Raw genomic sequence first — 21,839 nt, 5'->3', positions numbered from 1 at the left:
CTCTTGTTGATTCATAGGAACCCGAGGGCGAAGACTTATCTCCTCAAGGCTTTCTGCAGGCTGCCACCAAAGCATTGCAACATCAGCAATTTCCTTAATAGACAGATGGAGAAAAAGACGAAAAAAACACTATCCTTCTTGGTACATGCCTACATGGCTGCATCCTTCTCTTGTTAAAATTCAGCCCCAGGTTAGAATCGGGTTGAGGAAAGGGCCTTGAATAAAGAAGGCCATGCTTTAACATGTCTGAGTGTTATAGTGTTGCATGAACCACCAACTTAGCCACCCAATGCTGCCACACTGTCATTACAACGTCAACACTAACAGATGTTTAGGCAATAATAAAATGGGCCTTCCTCCTTGAGTAGGTGGTCACATGAGCAACTGCCTAATAAAATCCCATCTCACGTACAGACCACAGACTGAAGTTTTACATTCTGTAAGGTAAGTTATGATGATTGTCAAAAAGTTGGACCGCAAATTGGAAAATAATAATAAGAAAAACAGAGTTAGATGATCAAGAGGAACCAAATTCTAAAGCTTCGCAGTCTGGGGTCTCTAAGACATCATCAAACAAAATCAGTACTCCCTCCATCCCAGTTTAAATGTCTCCTACGGGAATCCATGCATTTTCAAACCCTGAAAAAATATATTTCTATACGTTAAATTTTTTTTAAACCAAATTAAAGTTGTACTAAAATTTGGCGAAAAAAAATAAAAATAAATAGAAATAGATTTTTTCAGGGTTTGAAAATGCACGGATTTCCGTAAGGGACATTTAAACTAAGACAGAGGGAGTAATATGTTCAAAGAAGTCTGCAAATAAATACTCAAGGACACTGTAATTGTGGAAATTCATAGAGCATTGCACGCATGAAAAAAGAAGAAGAGATAAGTTCCTCTTACGTGGTGCAGAATCAGCATCTTATAAAAACCCAAGTGTGGTCTCTTCTATTCTTTCGATCTGGGGAGCATGGCATCTAACACCTCATTTTCTTCCATTCCAAGGACTGCAACTAACTCTCCTCTTGGACTTCTTGTGTAGAGTCTTTCTTTGGCTGCTGGGGATGGCATCTTACTTGGGGCTGCTTCGTTGCGCTGATCCTTGACTTGAGGCCCTTTCTTGGGGTCTTGACTTCTCTTGATTAGCAACTTCTGATCTTTCTTTTCTAGTTAATGCCTAACTAAAAGGGGAGTGGCCTCTCTCTTCTGCTTTCAGGCAAGGGGGTAGCTCAAAAGTCAGATAAGTACGTTCTGAAAAAAAAGACATTAAGGCAACTAGAGCTAGGAATGAATGCAGGTTAAAGCGACTAGTCTTGATTTGATTATCCGCAGTGATGGAATTGTAGTCGAATTGTGTGTGCAAGTTAAACAAGAGGAAACGAACTAGAAGTAAAAACAGAGCAGATGAAAGAAAGGAGATAGGAATTAACTCAGAGAGTAACTTGGTAGTTGGTACCTGGTCACTCCATTTTGTATTAGTCTTCAATTCAACTACTGAACTGCTAACAATAAAATTCCACTAAAATTTCTGGTGAGGCTCTTAGTATCTTTCATGATTCTCCAATAACGATATTAGGGCCTTGACAGAGACTAAACAACAATGGTGAATTGAGTATATTAACAAAACTCCACTGAAAGTCAAGACATGCCAAATTTTCCATCTATTGATAGTAGTCAGAACTCAGAAGCAAGCGCTTCTCCAAGGAAGCAACTACAGTGGGTGGAGTGAACAATGAATTCTAGACTATGACAGCAAACTTCGCACAGGACAACTTAGTCCAATTAAGTTTTCGATTACTGAAGGTCAAAACCATATAGATAATGACTATTGAACTGCAATTTCCACTCAAATTTCTGGTGAGGCTCTTACCATCTGTTTTTGATTTTAATCATTTGTTCATTATTCTCCAATAAGGATATTTGGGGCCGGACAGAGACTAAACAACAATGGTGAATTGAGTATATTAACAAGACTCCACTCAAAGCCAAGACGCGTCAAATTGTCAATGTATTGAGAGTAGTCAGAAACACAAGCTTCTCCAAGGAAGCAACTACAGCGTGCAGAGTGGCTCAGTGGACTATTAATCTTAGACCACGACAGCAAAATTCTCAAAGGAGAACTTAGTCAAATGAAGTTGTCTATAGACGACAAAAACGATTTAAGAAGCCATGGAAGGAGCCAAGCCAGTAGATCGGCCCAGGTATCCCTTAGTCTCCAATGGAGCAAGCATGCTTTAACTTGCGAGAATGGAACTTCAAGTCACATGGTATATGAACGGCACAGAATACCAGCCTGCCGCATGAGGAACAAAAAGATAAAAATGTTAAGCTTTAGATTGCATCAAAGACCACTAACAAACTAAGTTGCTTATTGTTGGTCTTCTCATTCCAAAATTCCATAGTAACAGTAGACCAAGACAACAATGGAAACACAACGGATAAGATGCCATAGACATTACAAATTGTACGGTAACCTAAAACGTTAACATTGGATGCACGGCATTTGTGTCCATAAAGCCACAAACTGGCAGTGATAAGTATTACAAATTTCATTGACCTAGAGAAAAAAGTTCTGCAGGTTCAAAATACAACATGATTACATAAAGTCGGGCAGAATCCAAAAGAAAGTTACAATGAAAAGCCAACATCATCAGGTGGACTGACACCCTGAGTTCTACAAAGCCAAACAAAATCAACACCAAAAGAACATACAAAATACTAGCAGTGGGAACTGAAAGCAAATGCATTAGCACAAGTAATCGACAAGGAACAGAAACGAATTTCTCATAGCAATTTCTGCACTCTAAAGTGAATGCCATAAACGAAAAACTTGATAAATTAAAGTTGACCAAAGAAAGTAAGAAACCACCAAATAGAAGTACCCAATGATCAGCCAACAGAAGAAGAAACCTTGTTCAAACTTCTTGTTCAGAACATTCAAGAACTATCATTTGAGCCGGAACCACCGTTTGACCACCTCCTGAAAGTGCAAGCTACCAGACTCCTACCTCCGAAAAGCCCCAACCTCGACCTGAAAATCGATGGCCGCCAATTACTGCTCGAAGGAATATCCACAGCCGCGGAAGCACCACCAATAGCGCCGCTTACTTGGCTCATCACCATTGGTGGAAACTCTACACCATCTTCTTGTGCACCATCACTAGCACTTGCATCCAACCCATCAGCTTCAACCTCACACACATCCAGATTCACCATCAACGATCCCCTCCTCACCCTCAACCAATCCGCGAGATCGCTCGTCACCCCCCTGCACTTCTTAACCTTAATCTTCACCAAATTCGGACACCCCCAAGCGAAAGCCTCAATCCCCTGATCTGTAACGGGACACCCCTTAATACACAGCTTCTTCAGCGCCACGCACTTCGAAGCCACACACGATATCTCCGCGTCCCCAATCGTCTCGCTGCCGCACAACGCCAGCCTCTCCAACCTCTGGCAATTCGTAGCAACCGCTTCCAAACTACCAGCATTCAAATTCACACCAATAAGAACCAGCTCCTGAAGGTTACCACAATGCTTACCGATTGAAATGAGCCCTTCGTTTCCAATTCGATTCGTCCTCCACCCGTCAATATGAAGCTTCCTCAAGAGCTTACAGTGCTCAGCGACACACACGATCCCTGAATTCGTGCACTCCGGAGTCTTGACCAGGTGCAAGATCTCGAGGTCAGGAAAGCCCGAGACCGCCATGAGCCCGGCATCAGTAACCTGGAGCCTCTCCAAGTGGACTTCAACCAAGCAGTTCTTTCGACGTCCAATATCTTCCAAAACTTTGTCCCAGTCGCCCAAGCAACGCAGCAGCTTCAAGGTCTTCAAGTTCTTCGCTCCCACGATCAAGGGGCCGAAGCTCGGCCCGTTGTAGAGCTCCTTGAGGCATATGGTCCTGAGCGAGGACGCGGCGAGGCCCGGGCCGACGGGGGCCTCGACGGCGTCGTTGACGCCGCGGAGGCGCTTGACGGAGAGCTCCTCGAGGGAGGCGCAGTGGTCGAGGACGGCGTTCATGCCCTTCACTCCGAACGCGCACGATCCGCAGGAGAATTTTTTGAGGTTCTTGCAGTTCCTGGCGAAGGCGGCCATGCCGGAGTCGGTGAGTTCGCGGCACGCGCGGAGCTTGAGGCGCGTGAGGTTCTTGCAGCGGAGGGAGATGAGGGTAAGGGCGTCGTCGTCGAGGCTGACGGATCGGCGGTCGCAGCGGAGGGCGAGCTTGGTGACAGCGTCGAAGCGGGAGAAGAGGGAGGGGATCTGCACGAGGAGGTTGGACTGGGCGTTGAGGGACAGGCGGTGGCGGCTCTGGCCCTCGATTTTGAGCCAGTGCTTGGAGACGAGGGAGGCGTTCTTGCGGTCGCCGGAGCTGAGGAAGTGGAAGATGGAGGCGAGGCACTCGTCGGGTAGCTCGGAGATGTAGTCGTCTACGGTTCCGATGTTACCGCACTGGTAGCCGTCGGGGTCCGTCATTGAGTAGTAGTAAGTCTCGGATCGGGGCGTGGTGGTGCGGTGGTGGTGGTGGTGGGTGGGGTTGGTGGGACTTGGGCGGTGGGTTGACCCGGGGATGGAAGAGGACTGGCCCATCAACGTGGATGGGGATGGGGGAGGTTTGAACTTAGGAGCAGAGTTCGAAGAAGAGGCCGGCGGGGTTGATGCCCGGATTAACCGGTGATGATGTTTATACGGAGTGGTGGTACTAGTGTTTTATTGTGCTGCTAAATTCTTTAGGCCCGTCAAATGGGTTTAATTTCTGGGTTGATTTTGTTTTCTCATTTCTTGTTTAGTCTCCCTCTCTCTCTCTCTCTCTCTCTCTCTAAAATAGTCCAAATCCGCCTTTGGGAAAATGGAGCTTGTAATTTCTCAATCCGTCTTTTTCAGCCACAAAACGTGACTTTCCATTTCCACTCTAATTTCGTGACTCAGGGAGAGGGAGGGTTTAAAGCAAGTGGATGGAAACAAGTACTCCGTAAAAGTCGATTTTTTGAATTTTATCTTAAGTACTTTTAAAAGTATAAGAATAAAATTCATAATTTTTTACTTCTCTTATTCATCTTGATAAGACAAAATAATAATTCACAAAATTTAACTCAAAACAAACAAACGTTAAATATAATTGAACAAAAACTAAACTCAAAACGTCCAACACAACCCCTAAAGCTCTTCGAGGAACAACGCCTGAGATGTATTGAGATTTCAGAAAAATATTTTAAAATTCGTAAGGGACCATTTGATTAGCCAGAAAAATATACTCCAATAGAAAGTGAAAATGAAATGAAGTGAAGTAAATGAAAAAAATCGCATCCGTTTAATTAGAATGAAAGTTTTACAAGAAAATAAGGAAGTCAGAGTAATTATTGTTTGATTCTTACAAGAAAATAAAAAATTTCAACACTTTTTTTTTTGAAAAAAGTAAGGCAAGTTGTCTAGCTTTAGAGGGTTATACGGAAAAAATTTCTTTATACTTGCTACTTTCTAGAGCATTCTTGCTAAGTAGACATCAAAAAGGTATATTTTTTCCTCTTTATTGCATTTTTTTACCATTATGTCACTAATCATACGAACCCTAAAGATGTACTAAGTATTAATATTCGGGAAATTTGTATGGAAGTTTTAATTTATTTTGTATTGTATGCCTATTATACCAATCCTAGTGGCATGTGGATTGTGGTTATCAAGCTCTGGCTTTAATTAAAATTTCTGTAAGTGAACGGTGAGATTGGTCACTCAAAATTAGTCGAAATATGTGTAAACTGATTAAGACACTTGAGTTATTAAAATAAATGTTTAAAACAAAATATTTGGCATTATGTGCCTATTATTCATAGCCTAATGGGTTGTGGTTACTAGTTAGAAAGACCCTTAACATAAGAAAAAATGCTAACCTCCGTTTATTAAGCACGGGATAATGGATAGAAATTATCAATATTCAGAAAAATGTATTGATAACCATAAAAGGTGTATTAATATCAAGATTTATTTGTCATTATATATTTATATTTATTGTCCTCTGCCTAATGAGTGGTAGAGAATAGCGAGACCGAAAAATAATAGGTAGTGAAAATGCCAAAATTATTTTTATTGGTACCAAAGCTCCACTGCATAAAAGTCTTGTACATTGCACATGGTACAAGCTTTTTGTGCACAAAAATTTTGGCACTAGCAAAAACAGTTTTGACAACAAACAAAGTCAAGCGAGAGAGTAGATTTGTCGCGTAAATTCTGTCGGTTAAGGAGATCCGATTTGTCGCGTAATGAGATGTCGTGCGTGGAACGGCGTGCGAAGGAGCAACTCCGCGGCGATTGAAGTTTTCCAAAACGGAAAAGAAAATGACCGCTACAACTACTTGTCGTGTTGAATGTGATTCCCGTTGAGCGGAAGTGGACCGAAGGCAAATTTATTGTTTTGTGTTGCAGGTGATTCACATGTTGATTCATCTTTACCATCTAAAATCGGATTCTTCGTATTTCGAACATCTTGAGCTGAGTGGAAACAACTCTACGTTCGACCAATCTAAAAACATAAGAACGGGCTACTGGAAAAAACGTGGATTGATTGAGCATTTTAATATTATGCAAACGAGTCGTAATTTGACGGCGTAACTAATTGTTGTTGAGGGATCTAGATTCGGATGATTTCAAATCCGAGAACACACAAGTATTAAGGATTCGGTCAAAGATCTTAGGAAATGATATATACCTTCAAGAAATCTAATAATCTACTTCTCACGGATTATATATTGGCCAAACGCTACCGTCAGGCATTGTACAATCCTTAACATAAAGATACCACACCCTTCATCTCCTTCCACTAACTTGATCGACAGAGAGTTCGTGATCGAGAATACCGCTGAATTCTTGAACTCGTTTTTTGACTTACTAATTCACATTAATAATTTTGCGAAATACATAACATGTAAGGACTCGTTTGGATGAGGTATTAGGTTTGGAAGTATTATGTAAAAAGGGGAATTGTATAGTAGAGAGTATTATGTAAGAATGGTGGGTCCATATTGATGTGACAGAGGGATTAAATAATACTTGATTTGAATGAAGTATAAAGTGTGGGGATAAAATTGTTTTGTAGCTGAATGAAAGAGAGATGGGGTATTATAAGGGGGGATTCCACATTGCCGGCTCCCACCCTAGCCATGTGTAAGCACCCCTTGGGGGGTATTAGGGGAGGTTATGGAGGAGGGGTTGGCTTGCCAAACCACGCCGTAGAAGAGGGCTCATGTATTAGAAGGATGTATATTACAATACCCCTTTACTATTGTGGCATCCAAACAGGCCCGTAGGGTAGTCTAAAGGTGTACAATTCAACCCTCCGAGCTTAGATTGACTTTAGGGCTACCCAACCTTACAAGTCAAGCTAGAAAACAATGATGTACAAGCAAGACAAAACCCCCTACTACTTCTACTTCTACTATACATATTCCTCCAAAATGAAATACCGTAATTTTTGGCATAACCGAACCATTACAAGCATAACCAAAATCAATTATATGTATAATCAAGGCATACATATAATTGATTTTGATTATGTTTGTAATGGTTCAATCATGCTAAAAATTACGGTGTCTCATAAAAGTGGAGAGACACCGAAGTCATTCCCCTGTTGTTTACTACAAAATTAAAAAGGAACTGAGGCGGGGGAGTGTGGTCCAAAGGCACCAAACTCCTAATTGCTTTTCCTCGAACGTGGGGCATTGGAAGACAAATTGTTGAATGGTTTGTGGTTTCGAAATCAACGTTCAAAATTTTTTTCCAGTTCAACCATTGTCCGAAGACATTTCGACGACAGGGAGATTCCACATTTGGACCAGTTCAATTGATTTAAACCGACGGTTCCGCCAAATCTTTGGCTGTATCCAAAAATTATGCATTATGCTTTTGAGATACTAGTCAGTATCGACCAATACTAGATAGTACCGGATTACTTTTAAATTTTTTTTTTTCTTCAAGTACAGGACAATACCGGACAAATACTGGACGGTACTGGACAAATACCAGAATATTTTTTATTTTTTTTGTTTTAAGAAGTGTATATTATATTATAAATTCTTTTAGGTAAGAAAATAATACTAATAGCAATCAATCCGAAACGGTACCCAGTATCTCACCGGTATCAATACGTATCGTACTTGTAAGAAAATCGGTACTCTAACTGGTACGGTATTCATAATCTTGTTAGAAGCTGCAGAGTCCTTATCAATTCATTAATCAGAGCCATTGAGATATTCTTACATTTTGGGACGAGTGCTTTTGAGGGTTTCAAAAAGGTTTTTTTTTTTTTTTTTTTGACAAGTTCAAAGAGGTTGTTTACTTGCCCTTTTTTCTCATCATACCCCTGGACTATTTTTTTGGATTTTAATATTCTCATTCAACTTTTTAGCGATGACGCTCCACTTTATTTATTTTGTAACTTCACGTTAAAAGTAGAGCACCGTCAGTAAAAAGTGAAGCGCCAAAATCAGTTTTTTTTTTTTTTTAATCTTTAAAATATAAGAAGAGGAGAGAGAGAAGAGAATAAATTTATCTCCATCTTTTATTTTCTTGTCATTTCGTTTTTTCTAAGCAAACCCTTGCATAAATATATATGAAATGAGACACCACAATCGGAATCATATTCAAGTCTAACTTTTGATTGGAAAAGTAGTAACTTTCTCTAGACACGAAGAGGGGCATTCCCTAAGAATGTGGCTAGTTGTTTATTTCAGCATATTCTACATCGTCCATTTGCATGCAATTGCTTTTACTTAATAATATGGATTGTGGAGTGGAAAGAAGGAAAAAAGAAAAGAAAAGAAAAGAAGAAGAGATAAAAGCGGGGCAAAAAGAAAATAAAGTAAAAGAAATTAAATCCTTCTCTTTTGTTTGGTTGCCTAAAAAAAGTGACCACGTATGGATAATTTCATGTTGCTTTTGCTTTTCTTTTTTCCTTCAAGATCGGTGGGGCATTCGAAATTTAGAATCACCATTAAGCAGGGGTGATAAACGAGCCGAGCATGTGATTGGATCAGGTTTAAATTTTCAGTCGAAATCAGCTTACATATGTTGGAACGGCTGGGCTTCCAACTTAAGAGGTCTTTTCTATAGCGAACTTCGGACTTTAGAAGTTCATGAAGGAGGGTTTGGACTTAATAGCCCTAGGGTCTGTCTGATTCACTTATTTGTTTGTTGTAAAAATATTAAAACAAGGTAATAAATTTTTTTGACAACTTCCACCAAAATAAGGAAATAAGCATCTATAGCAAGAAACAAAATAAGAACTGGTAACCAAACAATTTCTTGATGCTAGCTTGCTCATCATCTATTTGGAACAGGCAAATAATTAAGCACTTTGAAACAAACAGGCCCTTTAAACAAATTCCTCACTGGACTCAGCTTCCAATGACATGCCCTGAGTAGTCCTAAAGGCTATTTAGCACTAATTTGGACTAAACTAATTAAATGAAATCATTTTTGTGGTTCTTACATTATGGTTAGTTTCAGATTAAATTTGCTTACTTTTTAGATTCTTCTTGACGGCAATAACTTAAAAAGTATAAAAAATTATGATCAAAAGTTAAGAACGTTAAAGTGAAGAAAAAATAGTTTTCAGTCTCGACTTTTCCTTTGGGCTCTGCTCACGCGTTCATTGGGTGTTTCGGAGACGGGGTGCGGTAGCGCTTCGTGCCTGGGTTGCTGATGTCTCTGGCCGTTTATAAGGGTCGAAATAGCGGCTTCTTGGTGGGTATCTTGGGGTTCCAGAGGCGTAGGTAGTCCGCCGCGTAGTTCAATGTCCACGTTTTCTGGTGGTTTTGTTGCAGCCTGGAGTGGCGGTTGGCTTGGACTTGTGTCTGCAGTTGGGTTAGGGTGTTTGGTAGTGGTGTTTGGGTTGGGCTCGGTCTCTCGGGTTCGGCTTGTCCATATAGAGTGTTTGGACTTCGGCCTTTTAGGTGGACTTTGTCCTAATGGATGTCCCTTGATTGGTTTTTTTTTTGTCACTTGATTGATTTCTTGTCAATTATGGGTTTTGGGTCTCAGATTAGGTAGACTTGTTCTTTTGAACATGATGTGGTTTCCTTGCTTTTAATGTCTTGTAACAATTTCAAGATTAATGAAATTCTTTTGCCTTTCAAAAAAAAGTGAAGAAAAAATAAGTCGATAATTTTTGGACCATTTGCCTTTTTTGAGCTTAGCTTTTTAAAGCTCGGTACACAACTTTTTACATTCTAATGTTTCTCATTGGGGAATGACTTCGGTGTCCCCGGTCATTTTGGGAACACCGTAACTTTTGACATAACAAAATCATTATGAGCATAACCAAAATCCATTATGAGCCTAACCAAAACCATTATGAGCACAACAGAACCATAGCAAGGCATAACTTGTTTGTTATGCCTTGTTTGGGTTTGGTTATACTTTGGTTGGTTTTTTGGATATTCCTTGGTTATGCCTTGTTTGGGTTCTGTTATGTTTGTAATGGGTTTTAGTTATGCTCATAATGGTGAAGTTATGCCAAAAATTACAGTGTTCCCAAAATGACCGGGGACACCATAGCATCATCCAGTTTCTCATTGAGATGAATTGAAACAATAAAGTATTTTGAATAAAAAAAACTCTACTAATTTGCGTCATTTATAAAATAAATAGTTAATTTAGGTCAATCTCACTCTAAAAATGTTCTCGTACGTCTCTCCAAAGTCTCCAATGTCATGACGATGGTGCTAATGAGACGTTTATCATAAACAGAATTTTCACGGTAAATGCTTGACCCGATGGGATGATAGTGCTAATCCAACTTGAAATCTTCAGACGTTTGTGATATCCTCTTTGACCGATCGACAAATCGGAAAACTTGTCGCAATCAATCAATCTGTCAGCTTGATATTTAGCATTGCTTCTCGAAGATTTTAAGTGCCGTCGATAATGCGCTTTGAGACGTTTTTTTTTTTGCTCAGCAATGCGCTTTGAGACGTTGCGGAGGAGACTATGGATGTCGGTCGATGGTTGAAATACGACAAAGTCACTCATGAACAGTTTGCTTTTAAAACTTCTATGCGTTTCGTAAGAGGGAATGTACGCCAATTAAGCATCATCCTGATTAGTTAAATAGAGTTATTAATATGGAACTGATTAATATAGATATTAAGATTGATGATGAAGCTCAAGATGGTTTCTGTGTTCTTTGACAGGATTGTATGAGTATTTTGTTACCACCATACTTTACGAAAAGGATAGTGCGTACTTTCATGGACGATGTTACGTCCAGTCTACATATATACCTCATGATGTGTCCCAATGAAAATCAATTTGCGCGCAACCTATGAGTTGGTCAGTGGTGTAGAGTTTCTCATGGGAAACAACATGGCCTACAAGACTGTTGAGAGTTAAGGGTTGTGGGGGTTTGCAACAGCAGTTTCATAATCAAAAGGTGTTTAATTCAGATTTGACTCTGTTATGGTGTATGCAATTTAGGCATATGAATCATGTAGTCAAGCTCAAGAGTTGGTTGTGTGCGCTGGATTAGTCCGGTTAGCAAGTAATTGTGGGCGGTTACAAGCTCGAGGATGTGGTGGCCGGGGAGAGAGAGCGGCGTCTACTGCGGTGTTGGCTTGAAGAAGTGGCACTAGTGCTATAGCCAGTTAGGGTTAGGGTGTCGAGCTGGCGCAGTTTGATGAAATTGAAAAAGTAGAAGATAGCTAGGGTTTTTTTTTTTTTTTTTTTCATTTGGCAACGGAAGTTTACTTTGACTAAGTTCTCTCCGCGGTATCGTGACATTTTCAAATAAAATGTTTGGGGTACGCCGGTCGTTTTCATAGATAAAATATGAAACAAGTGACACTTTAATTTACAAGCATGAGTGGACTATTTCCATAATTTTGAATATCAAGTAGGGAATGTGCACATGAATTAACCCGTTTCAAAAAAAGAGTCAGCCTGGTCCCATATCAACTAGCATGAGAAAGGAAAATGAAATTTGAACTACACCATATTAATTGTCAGACTGGATCTATGGCCGAATGACATCAATGGTTCAGCTCACCTCCATAGGTGCGAGCACATGTGTTAACGTCCTGGGGTTGGAGCCAATGGCGGATGGGAGAGGATCCCGTCCAGTCTCACTCTCCATCCAGCCCGGTCTAGTTTTGGACCATTTGTGGACCCTTCCCAGGTTCAGAGCTCGTCGAGAGCATCGACCACGCCAAAAATCACTTTGATGGTATATCGTTTATGAGAACAGAAGAGAATGGTAGGTTGGAAACAGCTAGAGAAGATTGTTGTTATTATTGAGTATTATATGAGAGAAATTGCTAAAACTTCAAAAGCTGAGTCCTCTTCTTTGTTTCTAATTGATGATGAAAGCTGAAGTTGGGAAAGTCCAAATAGCGTAGCAGTTAAGTTTCAAGGAACCTTGGTCTAGTCAATCCTCTGTACCATATATTTACAGTCTGAGAAAAGAACAGAGAAATTGTGTAATGTGTTTTCTTCTTAATTATTTTGATTGCCAAAAGGAAGTTGCATAGGGTTTGTTGCGATCAAACTTGTGAATCTTACAGCTCATGCTGCGACAAATGTGCCTAGGCTGGGAGCTATGAAGCACAGATACTTCTAGATGGTAGTCGTATCCGTATCGTGTCCATATCTGGTACCGATACTCCTTTTTATTGCAAATATGTATTTCAGAAGTATCCACAATAATTTTTCTTTTTTGAAGTATCGGATACTTTTTGTATACTTCAAGACAGGTAATGAATTTTTATGAAATAGATCGTGACACTTCTTGCATAGTGGTGGAGTAAAATTGCTAGGAATAATGAAAATGATAGATTTGTAGCACTCAACTTACTTTTTAGTTTAACGTATCCTAGCCGTACCCGTATCCTCTTCTTCTTCTTCTTTTTTTTTCGTTTTTCTTGTATCGTCGTATCCATATCATATCGCGTCTGTATCCCATATCAGTATCCATACTTAATAGGCTGAGAGAGTGAAGAAGGAAAAAAAGAAGTTGCCAATCCTTTGAAGGGGGATTGATTCATTTCTCCTCTCCTCTCTTCTTAACTTTCATAGTCAATTTTCTGTACAATCATATTACAAAAATCAAAGCGAATGCATTTGGAAACATAGTCTACATAGACAAAAACAAGTTTAACATCATGAAGTTGATGGAATTACATGTGTAATTACGTACGTAGCAATTAAGCTTATAGTAATTAAACTTGACCAAACTTATTGAAAATGACATTGTAGATAAGATATGTATTCAGTGACAATAATGCTGCACTTGATTATAGGTTCATGCCTTTCTTCTGGTAGGCCTGACGGATTGAACCCAACACTTCAACAACAGCTTAAATTATCCCTGCAGTCAAACACAAGTATATACAAAATACTCCTGGTTAACTCAATACATATAGGGTCTGATGGTTTGACCAAATATGAGTGGGGATTGGACTATTGATCCAAGGAGATCACATATCTGGGGTGTGATTAAAATTTTTATGAGCTGGATTAATTATCCATCGGATGCATAGGCTGAGTTCTTGTAAACTTTTTTCTCCAAAACTTTTTTGATTTTTTTTTTTTTTACTTTTTGCAACATTTTGTTGAGTTTTTTGCCGTAATTTTTTTGGATTAATCATTCATCTCGACGAGAGAAATCAGAAAATTATAAAGATGTGAACCGATGTTGAAAAAAATTCATAAAATATGACACTTGCAGACAAAAAAAGACAGTTGTTTGGTCTTTTTTTCATTTTTAGTGATTTTTTTTTTGGAGCAGTGCTACGTGCACAGCAGCTGCTACACAGCAGCTGTGCACAGACCCCGTTTTCTCCCTCCTCGGGTCGCGCAAAGATGATCGGAGCCGCTCATTTTGTTCAAAATATGTCGTTTAAGGTCTCTGTAAAAAATGAACTTCGTTCGATATCGTTAGAGGTGTTAACAAAACACCCAAAATCACTTCAGAATTTAGAGCCTAAATTCTGAAGTGATTTTGGGTGTTTTGTTAACACCTCTAACGATATCGAACGAAGTTCATTTTTTACAGAGACCTTAAACGACATATTTTGAACAAAATGAGCGGCTCCGATCATCTTTGCGCGACCCGAGAAGGGAGAAAACGGGGCCTGTGCATAGCTGCTGTGTAGCAGCTGCTGTGCACGTAGCTTTTCTGTTTTTTTTGGCTTTTGGTCATAACTTTTTCCATTTTAGAATCCTCTCGTCGAGATGGATAATTAATCCAAAAATATGACACCACTCTAACAAAGATTCAGACAAGACAAACAAAACACACAAAACGAAAAAGATAAAAAAAATAAAAAATAAAAAAGAAGAAGAAGTTTACAAGAACTCAGCCATAATCTCACAATTGTGGGACATATATGCTATGAGAGGTGTAGTATTATTAATGCGATCATTATTGACCCGATGAGATCATGAGATAATAGATCTTATCGAATCATGTATCCTTTCACTGTTAGTCTCGTCAAACAAACGGCCGATAGAGGACTTAAAATGGGGAAGTTGATGAAGGGATGCTAGTTTAACTTGCCTTGCCAGAGATATTGCTGGATAGCCAGTCAAGACCCTCGTAGAGTCCTTGCCCAGAAGTGGCACAAGTACTCTGGATATACCTGCATCATATGCCAGTACCCAAAAAAATGTACCTCTAATTAGAACAAGAAATCTGAAGCCTTGAATTCTTAGCGGACCTAAGTACAGATTATCGAAAAATTTAAGCTCAAGTAAGACGTACCAGTGTCGTTGACGAATTGAGTGCAGCCCGAGTTTATCAGTAATTTCAGAAACATTCATGGCATTTGGAAGGTCTTGCTTATTGGCAAATACCAGCAGTATAGCCTCCCTTAGCTCATCCTGCAACAATAGAAGCAATTTAACAATAGAAAGTGAGCAAAAAAACAGAGGAATCTGTAGCGGGCCAAAATAACGGCTCGTGCCCATGCCGAGCGAGTCCCGAACCCCCGCAAACGGTCCGTGCTGGTCCGAACCTGGTCGATGGTTCGGCTCAGTCTGTACTGACGTTCAGCGGAACCTCCCCAGAAGTCAGAAGAAGCCGTCGGCAGAACATGCCGACCCTTTGATGGTCGGACTCCACGTTCGGCCTTGAACGGACGTGGGGACCATGCTGTCAGCTCACCCACGTGGGAACAACAACCACGGCCATGATGACAACCGTGACGTCATTCGAGCGGTTACGTGTTTAGATAAGGATGAGGGCACGTAAAGGTGCCAGCTCACCCCATAAACGGTTACAAAATCCAAACGTGACGGAAGGGTAGCGTCAGCCGACACGTTACAAGCACATATACAGTCTTGGAGGCCAAGCTAAGGGAAGCCCTATAAATACCCCTCTATGCCTACCCTAGTGAGGTACATTCTTAGATACTCTAAAACCCTAGTTCTTGGCTTTCATATCTGAGCAACTGTACTCATCCTTGCACCGGAGGGCCATTCCGGAGATCCTCCGGTGTGGTCTTTTAATCGTGCTTCCTTGTGTAGGCTAGGTGAAAGCCAGGAGCCACTCTCAATCAAATCACGGTCAAGGAAGGAGTGAACCAGATTCATCAGAGCCCCACAGAATCACAGATGGAGTTCAGTCATTGTCGAATGGCGTACTAGTTTTTTTTTACCTCGTTCAACATCCGATGCAGCTCGTCTCTAGCTTCTAAAATTCTGTCCCTGTCGTTACTATCGACGACAAAGATAAGGCCTTGGGTATTCTGAAAGTAGTGCCTCCACAAAGGCCTAATCTGCGTAAGATGAAGAGCGACAAGGTTAGTTCTCATTGCCTTTGGCTTACAACAAGATTCTTTCATCTTTTGTGTACTTTTTGCTGGTAATCATAGATTTAAGGAGTTCAATTTGAAATCGTAGTGGTTGAATGGGACTGAGGTTAGTCCTTAGTACCTTATCTTGTCCTCCTACATCCCAAACAGTGAAGCTTACGTTCTTGTATTCCACAGTTTCCACATTAAAACCTGGTCCATGAATCCCAAAAATATGATTAGGGTCGTTGAATTTATAAGGTGGAAATGTAAAATGTAGAGACTTGAAAGCTCTCAATAACATAACATAAACAGAAGTTGAAAATTACTAGTGAGAGGAAAACAGGAAACAAGTTATTTGGTTGAAGCAGAGAAAGATAATAAACCCCGTGACGCAGATGGAGAGTACATACCGATTGTGGGTATGGTAGTGACAATCTCTCCGAGTTTCAGCTTGTAAAGGATAGTTGTTTTTCCGGCAGCATCAAGACCAACCATCAGAATCCTCATTTCCTTCCTCGCAAAGAGTATCTTTAGAAGCCGAGATATTGTCATACCCATAGTTGCAACTGATTCAACAAAAATAGTCAATACAACAGGAACAAAACATTAACTGATTCGTATGAAGAAAGAGCAGCCCTGGTTCACTTACACGGGAAATTTTGAAAGAGGAATCTACAGACTCAAGAGATTGAGAAAGGGAAGAAGGATTGTATATCAATTGGTTTGAAGGTTGCTTAATTTGTAATCAGTTAGCTTTGGACATGGTCTAAAAGGTGGAATGGAATAAGATACTTACAAAAGTGTTGGAGGAGAATAAAGGGAACTTTGTTATTCTTCACTTATTGTGGCAACCATGACCACATATCTGGTGCTTGTGATTCGAAGAGCTAGTGATAGCTGAGACTTTTTCGGGCAAATTGGTGTTGCGAAAAAGAAATGCTGCTAAGCACCACTTGGGGAAGAGCCTCTGTGGCCCTGTCACATCCTTCTTCAGATAATGTATTACACTTCCAAATCGATGAATTATTGCGCATAAGAATCAAATCAGATTGGTTGATATCTAGGGGGGATGGGTGAGTAACGTGTAAGAACTTGGCATTGTCTGTGTGCAAAAAGTTAAGTAATTTCTCTAGGGAAAATGTAAAAGCAGAAACAAGAAAAGCCAGTTTTTATGTTCCAGAGTTGTATGAAAAATAAACGAAAGTTCGAAAAGTGATTGTAGAAAATTGAATTATGCAGCTTCAAACCCTGATGGCAGTATGGGTCCAGAAACACTGAACATCATGATAGATTAAGCAATCACAAGACAAGGGTGATTTCTCGCAAGCATAAATTCCTTCATAACTTGTGACCATTAGGTTCATTTCACAATAGACACAATCATCTAACAACCAGATTTAAATACAAAATGATTTGTGCCCCTAGTATTGCAAAAGAAAAAAAGAGGGCATTAGAATTGAACCGAAAAAGTAAACCAAGAAACAAATGAAATATCAATGGATACGAGACATGATAGGAGGATAAAATAAATGAACAAACGAAAACATGAGCAAAATCACTTTCCATATGAAAGCTTATACACTGCACATGGACTCATCCATAGATCAAACCAAAGTTCAAAAAACGCAGTTCTTACAGATATAGAGGACCAAGTGTGTATCAGGCTAATACAAATAGAACCATGGAATTTTACACCAAGCAACTACGCCCTGAAGCAGAGACACTTTGCATTATTCCTAGTCAACAGACAACATAGTAGCTGGAGGAACTTTGAAACATTGGAACTACAAAAACCAACTCCCTTGCAAAGTGGATGGAATCATGGCGTTACTCCTTGAAGTAAGGAGATGATCAGTAAGTCACAAGGGGTGATCCGCTGCAATGGACATCAGAAACATCAGAAATCCGTTGCCTCGGAGATAATGTAGTATTGGCTGCAACATCAACATCGACATTGATAATGTTTTTCCTCTTTTGAGTATCTGACTTGGACCCTTCTTCTGCCACCTCAGAAATGGGACTCAACATTGAAACTTGATTCTCATGCTGAGAGATCAAGGCTTGAGCTTCAGCCACTGCCGATGCACTGTCGTCTGTAGCATATAAAATCCTTTTTATTGCTTCAACTACCTGCAAACAAACAAAACTAAAATAATTACACAACTTTAATCAGAAAACTAAAGGTCCTTAGATCAAATGACTTGAAAATCATTACAGGCAAATTCTCAATCTCAGGAAACTGGCACACGATCTCAATATCCCTCAACTTCGCAAAGTAGAAGTCTCTTTCTTTCTCTAAACTATCAATTGACAACTTCAGTTCCGTTATCTACATCAAGAGAAGAGCATTAGACTTGCGAAGTGTTACACAAAATTTTCTTTGGAACAAACTGAAACTACCTGTTCGTCATATGCAGGCCCTTCTCTAGAGGAAGGTCTAGAGGCCTTTACAGATTGATTTGTAGCAATGGCATCATTCCTCCGAGCATTGTGAGAGGTCTGAGTTTTGGAAGCAGCAGTTGATGACTTGGTGGAAGATTGTGAGGATGCAGATTTCTTGCTCCCTTCTTTACCTCCTTTCGAAGTCTCTCTCCTTTCCAAAGGATTGTAACTGACATTGAAAGAAAAGAAACAACTCATCAACATGCATTTGGCCTTCTGGAAAAGGTAAGACTTCCAACTATTAGAAAAAACTAAACAACTTTCTATCCACGAGCATCACAAATCTAAGGTAATCAAACAAAAAGTAAAACAGCAAAATTTGGATCAACATTAGATAGTCTGTACCATCTTAACAAAATATCAGCAACAGGAATGACAGCATTAAACGGATTCAGTTTAACAAAACAAACAGGATAATACACTGTTAACAATAATAGAAAATGAGATAATAGTAAGCCAATTTTGAACCTGCAGACAGCAATCAGAACAAAGCAATGCCACTATCTTGGGAGTTTCCACCAAATCCAAGTAATTAGGGATTCAATTTCTCAAATCTCAACCATGAATTGTTTTAAACTTATTCACCAAACTCAGGAAGCCATATTTTCAAAACACGACTTGAAACTTGATAACTCTATTTGTAGCCTACAAAGGTGTCTTTAAGTAACCACTTGGGTTTGGAAATAACTCCTATTTTGACCTACCTGGTATAATAGAAATCAGATAACCCAAACCAAGAGTGCATTTTGTATCAATGCACCAAAAGGGGTCTTCACAATGAACCATAAAACAAAACACAAGAATCCCAACTGCTATAAAGACTTGTCTACAATAAGCGCCCTCTACAATTTACGTAACCACTCCGATACAGACTAGTAACAGTCCACTTGGCGACAGAATCAGCAAAAGTAAAAAACAAGGAATAGAGACTACTCAGAAATACCAATTGTCAATACAACTGGATTCATGGATGAAACAAAGGGGTTAGAAGCGTACCTGTGTAGGACACCTCCATTCACCGAATCGAAGTACCACTTCATCCATTGCATAAATTCCAGATTATCCAGGGGCCTTCCTTTCACTAACTTGTTCACCTCAATGTGCTGCACACCCAAAAACATTCAATATCAACCAACAAATCCCCAATTAGTTCAGAATCTTCAGATGAAACAATTATTGTTGGGTACTAGTCCACTAAAGTTCTCCTTCTGTAAGTTGGCAATACCCTCATATTGTTGGGTCCTAGTCCTGTAGTTCCCCTCAAGAATCCCTCTTGTATTGTAAAGTCCCACATTTTTTCACTCCATTGAGGTGTTCCTCGTGTGCCTCTTTACTTGAGCAAGCAGTTAAAGTTAGTCATGGGTCTAGACTCTAGTGTTTATGGTTGTAGATGTGCTTACAGGGGCAGCTACAGGATTTTAACTCAACGGTGACCAAAATGTAGGAGTATAAAGAAAATTATGACACAAAACACTAATATTAAATTTATCATTAATTTTTCTTGAAAAATTATTGGTCCTAATTTACTTTGTTTTTATTGAGCTATATGATCAACTTTCTTACAGATCTAAGTGAAGTTTCATTAACAATGGACTTCTACAGATGATCTAGTGCAGACAATATTTAAGAAAAATCAAATTATCTGCATTCTGCAGAATTATAAAAAAAAATTAGCACATTTTTTGAACCCCCTCAGAGGCTAGTGGAGCCGCCCTTGTGTGCTTAATCTTTGTATTTTCATCAAGCATTGAGCTCCAGTGGTAGTGAATCGCCCAAGCGAATTCAACCCGTTTTGAAAAGGGAATTTCAGTAAGGATGATCACTCTCGAGCAAAATTGGGGTTCTTTTTAAAGCATAAGATAAGAAACAAGAAAGATTAGTCGTGCCCCAGAAGCTAAAACGTCAAGTAATAGTAGTAGTAGTAAAATTAGAGACAAATTGGGGGTGAATAAAGTTCCAACCTTGGTGATCTTAAGTTTGTTAAAGACGTCTTGAAGGACCTTGTAGTTCTGAATCATGTCGTACTCGTTCTTCGCGTCAAAGTTGACCTTGTGCATCGGCACCATCCCGGGGTGAACCGCGTCCATCAGCTGGCACTGAACCGCACCCGAACACGCCTATCAAGAAAATCAACACATCCAAACCTCTTATACAAGAAGCAAAGCACGGCACAGAGTTGGAAAATTGATATTTAACCACAGATTGAAATCTTGGAACTGGGGAAAAAAAGGAAACAAACCTCTTCGACTTTGGAGAGGTTGAGTTGCAGAGTCGAGTTGATCCACGACAAGATCTCCGATCTGCCCACGAAGTACGCCGATTCCATCGTCCCGGTGTTCGTGGCCATCTCCCTTGCTCTCTCAGCGTCTCGCCGTTCTAGAGAGAGAGAAGGTATGGGTTGTGTGTGTTTGAGAGAGAGAGAGAGAGAGAGAGAGGGGGGGGGGGATGGGGTTTTTGAAACGAGAGGAGAGCGGGATTTTACTTTTTGCCCTGTTCGCAAATCGCAAAAGAGTTCAAAAATTTGAGGGCCTTGGGAATGGACTGGCCTCCTAAAACAGCCCTATTTAGCCCACATGGGCTGGCCACTGTAATCACAAGCTAATGGGCCTGCCAGAGGAATCTTTTTTTTTTTTTTTGAATTTTTTATCACCGTGTTAAAAAAAATGTTACGATGTTGTCTTCCTTTTTTTTTCACAAAATACAAATCCATTCTTTTTGCCTATCCTTGGCTTTATACGTTGTTTAAGGCGTTAGTGTTTTTTTTGGGCAAAAAATAACATTTTTATTCCAGAAAACTTATAACAAATGTTACATCGAGAAGGAATAGGGGAGAGGAATCCAACCAAACGTTAAACACCAAAAAAAAAACAAACAAACAAAAAACACCCTAAATGAGAATGAAACCCAATGAAAACATATCTTTACGGCCAATGGCAGACCCAGAATTTGTCGCATGTGGGGGCACATTATACTAATAACCTTAAGCAAAACAGTGAGGTGACGGGTGACGACCACATAGACGAGCAACCGGCAACAACAAAGTAAATCAAGCGTCGAGCGAGTTCTCCCCTTCGAGTTTTCTGTGTGGGTTTCTCGTTCTCCCACTCATTTTTCCCAAAAAAAAACTCATTTTTACATTTTAAAAAAAAACTATAAATTTATAAAAAGGGGGAGGGGGGAGGGGAAACGTGCCCCTTACTCGATCCTTCCCTGCTTACGGCCCAAATTCTCGTTTGTCAACAGGTGGGGTCAACACTCAACATCGTCTTTTGACCAAACAAACTCAAATTAACAGAACAGGAGTAGGAGCACCACGTTTATAGGTGGGGACAACACCCAAACACCACGTTTAAGGCGTTAGTTTTAAAATAATGTCTTCTCAATTTCAACTCAAGGATCAAGATATTCACGTTCGAAGGCTCTTCATGTGGTCTTTCATGTTGTGCAAAATACTAAAATTAATCATAGTCTTATTTGGCGATATTGAGCACTATTAAACATCTGTTTCATGTACAACATGTGCGCTGCACTAGCTAGTACAATTGACTACATCAAAATTTTAGTACTAGTATTATATAAGTTCCTCTTGTAATCAAACTAGCTAGTTAGCTATAT

The 21,839-nt window shown here is 39.8% G+C and overlaps 3 protein-coding genes and 1 long non-coding RNA gene across 5 annotated transcripts; 1 reads left to right on the top strand and 3 right to left on the bottom strand.

Moving 5' to 3' along the window:
• Positions 1-393: 393 nt before the first annotated feature.
• On the top strand, positions 394-885 carry LOC131336194 (uncharacterized). The gene is made up of 2 exons (XR_009202762.1): positions 394-582; positions 795-885. It is a non-coding gene; the product is annotated as an uncharacterized LOC131336194 (long non-coding RNA).
• A 1,643-nt stretch (positions 886-2,528) lies between these two features.
• Positions 2,529-4,918, bottom strand: LOC131336193 (F-box protein At1g47056). The gene has a single exon (XM_058371935.1). It carries the CDS (start codon positions 4,591-4,593, stop codon positions 2,941-2,943), a length of 1,653 nt encoding a protein of 550 aa, XP_058227918.1. The 5' UTR covers positions 4,594-4,918; the 3' UTR covers positions 2,529-2,940.
• Positions 4,919-13,106: 8,188 nt separating this feature from the next.
• LOC131336192 (ADP-ribosylation factor 2-B-like) lies at positions 13,107-16,587 on the bottom strand. Of its 2 annotated transcripts, XM_058371934.1 has the most exons (7): positions 16,432-16,587; positions 16,193-16,348; positions 15,922-15,992; positions 15,645-15,764; positions 14,750-14,868; positions 14,546-14,627; positions 13,107-13,354 (listed from the first exon to the last, which is right to left on the bottom strand). In XM_058371934.1, exons 2-7 carry the CDS (start codon positions 16,338-16,340, stop codon positions 13,349-13,351), a joined length of 546 nt encoding a protein of 181 aa, XP_058227917.1. In that variant the 5' UTR covers positions 16,341-16,348; positions 16,432-16,587; the 3' UTR covers positions 13,107-13,348. The 2 variants fall into 2 exon arrangements, with proteins under 2 accessions (XP_058227917.1, XP_058227916.1); XM_058371933.1 differs by lacking the exon at positions 13,107-13,354 and having other exon boundaries at positions 14,345-14,627; positions 16,432-16,572.
• Positions 16,588-17,328: 741 nt separating this feature from the next.
• LOC131336191 (microtubule-associated protein RP/EB family member 1C-like) lies at positions 17,329-20,690 on the bottom strand. The gene is made up of 6 exons (XM_058371932.1): positions 20,464-20,690; positions 20,186-20,341; positions 19,221-19,327; positions 18,183-18,393; positions 17,998-18,111; positions 17,329-17,912 (listed from the first exon to the last, which is right to left on the bottom strand). The coding sequence occupies exons 1-6, from the start codon at positions 20,569-20,571 to the stop codon at positions 17,634-17,636; spliced, it is 975 nt and encodes a 324-aa protein (XP_058227915.1). The 5' UTR covers positions 20,572-20,690; the 3' UTR covers positions 17,329-17,633.
• Positions 20,691-21,839: the final 1,149 nt, after the last annotated feature.

This window comes from Rhododendron vialii, chromosome 8a (genome assembly GCF_030253575.1).
Source record: "Rhododendron vialii isolate Sample 1 chromosome 8a, ASM3025357v1".
NCBI lineage: Eukaryota > Viridiplantae > Streptophyta > Magnoliopsida > Ericales > Ericaceae > Rhododendron > Rhododendron vialii.
Note: the sequence above shows the minus strand (reverse complement) of the source record. Positions and strands in the feature narration are given on the sequence as shown.

Coding starts and splice junctions, on each gene's coding strand:
- LOC131336193 (XM_058371935.1), bottom strand. CDS start 4,593: ATGGGCCAGTCCTCTTCCATCCCCGGGTCAACCCACCGCCCAAGTCCC.
- LOC131336192 (XM_058371933.1), bottom strand. CDS start 16,340: ATGGGTATGACAATATCTCGGCTTCTAAAGATACTCTTTGCGAGGAAG. Junction 14,869..15,644: donor TGCATCGGATGTTGAACGAG/GTAAAAAAAAAC, acceptor CTATTGTTGCAG/GATGAGCTAAGGGAGGCTAT. Junction 14,628..14,749: donor TCAATTCGTCAACGACACTG/GTACGTCTTACT, acceptor CATATGATGCAG/GTATATCCAGAGTACTTGTG.
- LOC131336191 (XM_058371932.1), bottom strand. CDS start 20,571: ATGGCCACGAACACCGGGACGATGGAATCGGCGTACTTCGTGGGCAGA. Junction 18,394..19,220: donor AATGGAGGTGTCCTACACAG/GTACGCTTCTAA, acceptor TTTCAATGTCAG/TTACAATCCTTTGGAAAGGA. Junction 17,913..17,997: donor CTGAGATTGAGAATTTGCCT/GTAATGATTTTC, acceptor GTTTGTTTGCAG/GTAGTTGAAGCAATAAAAAG.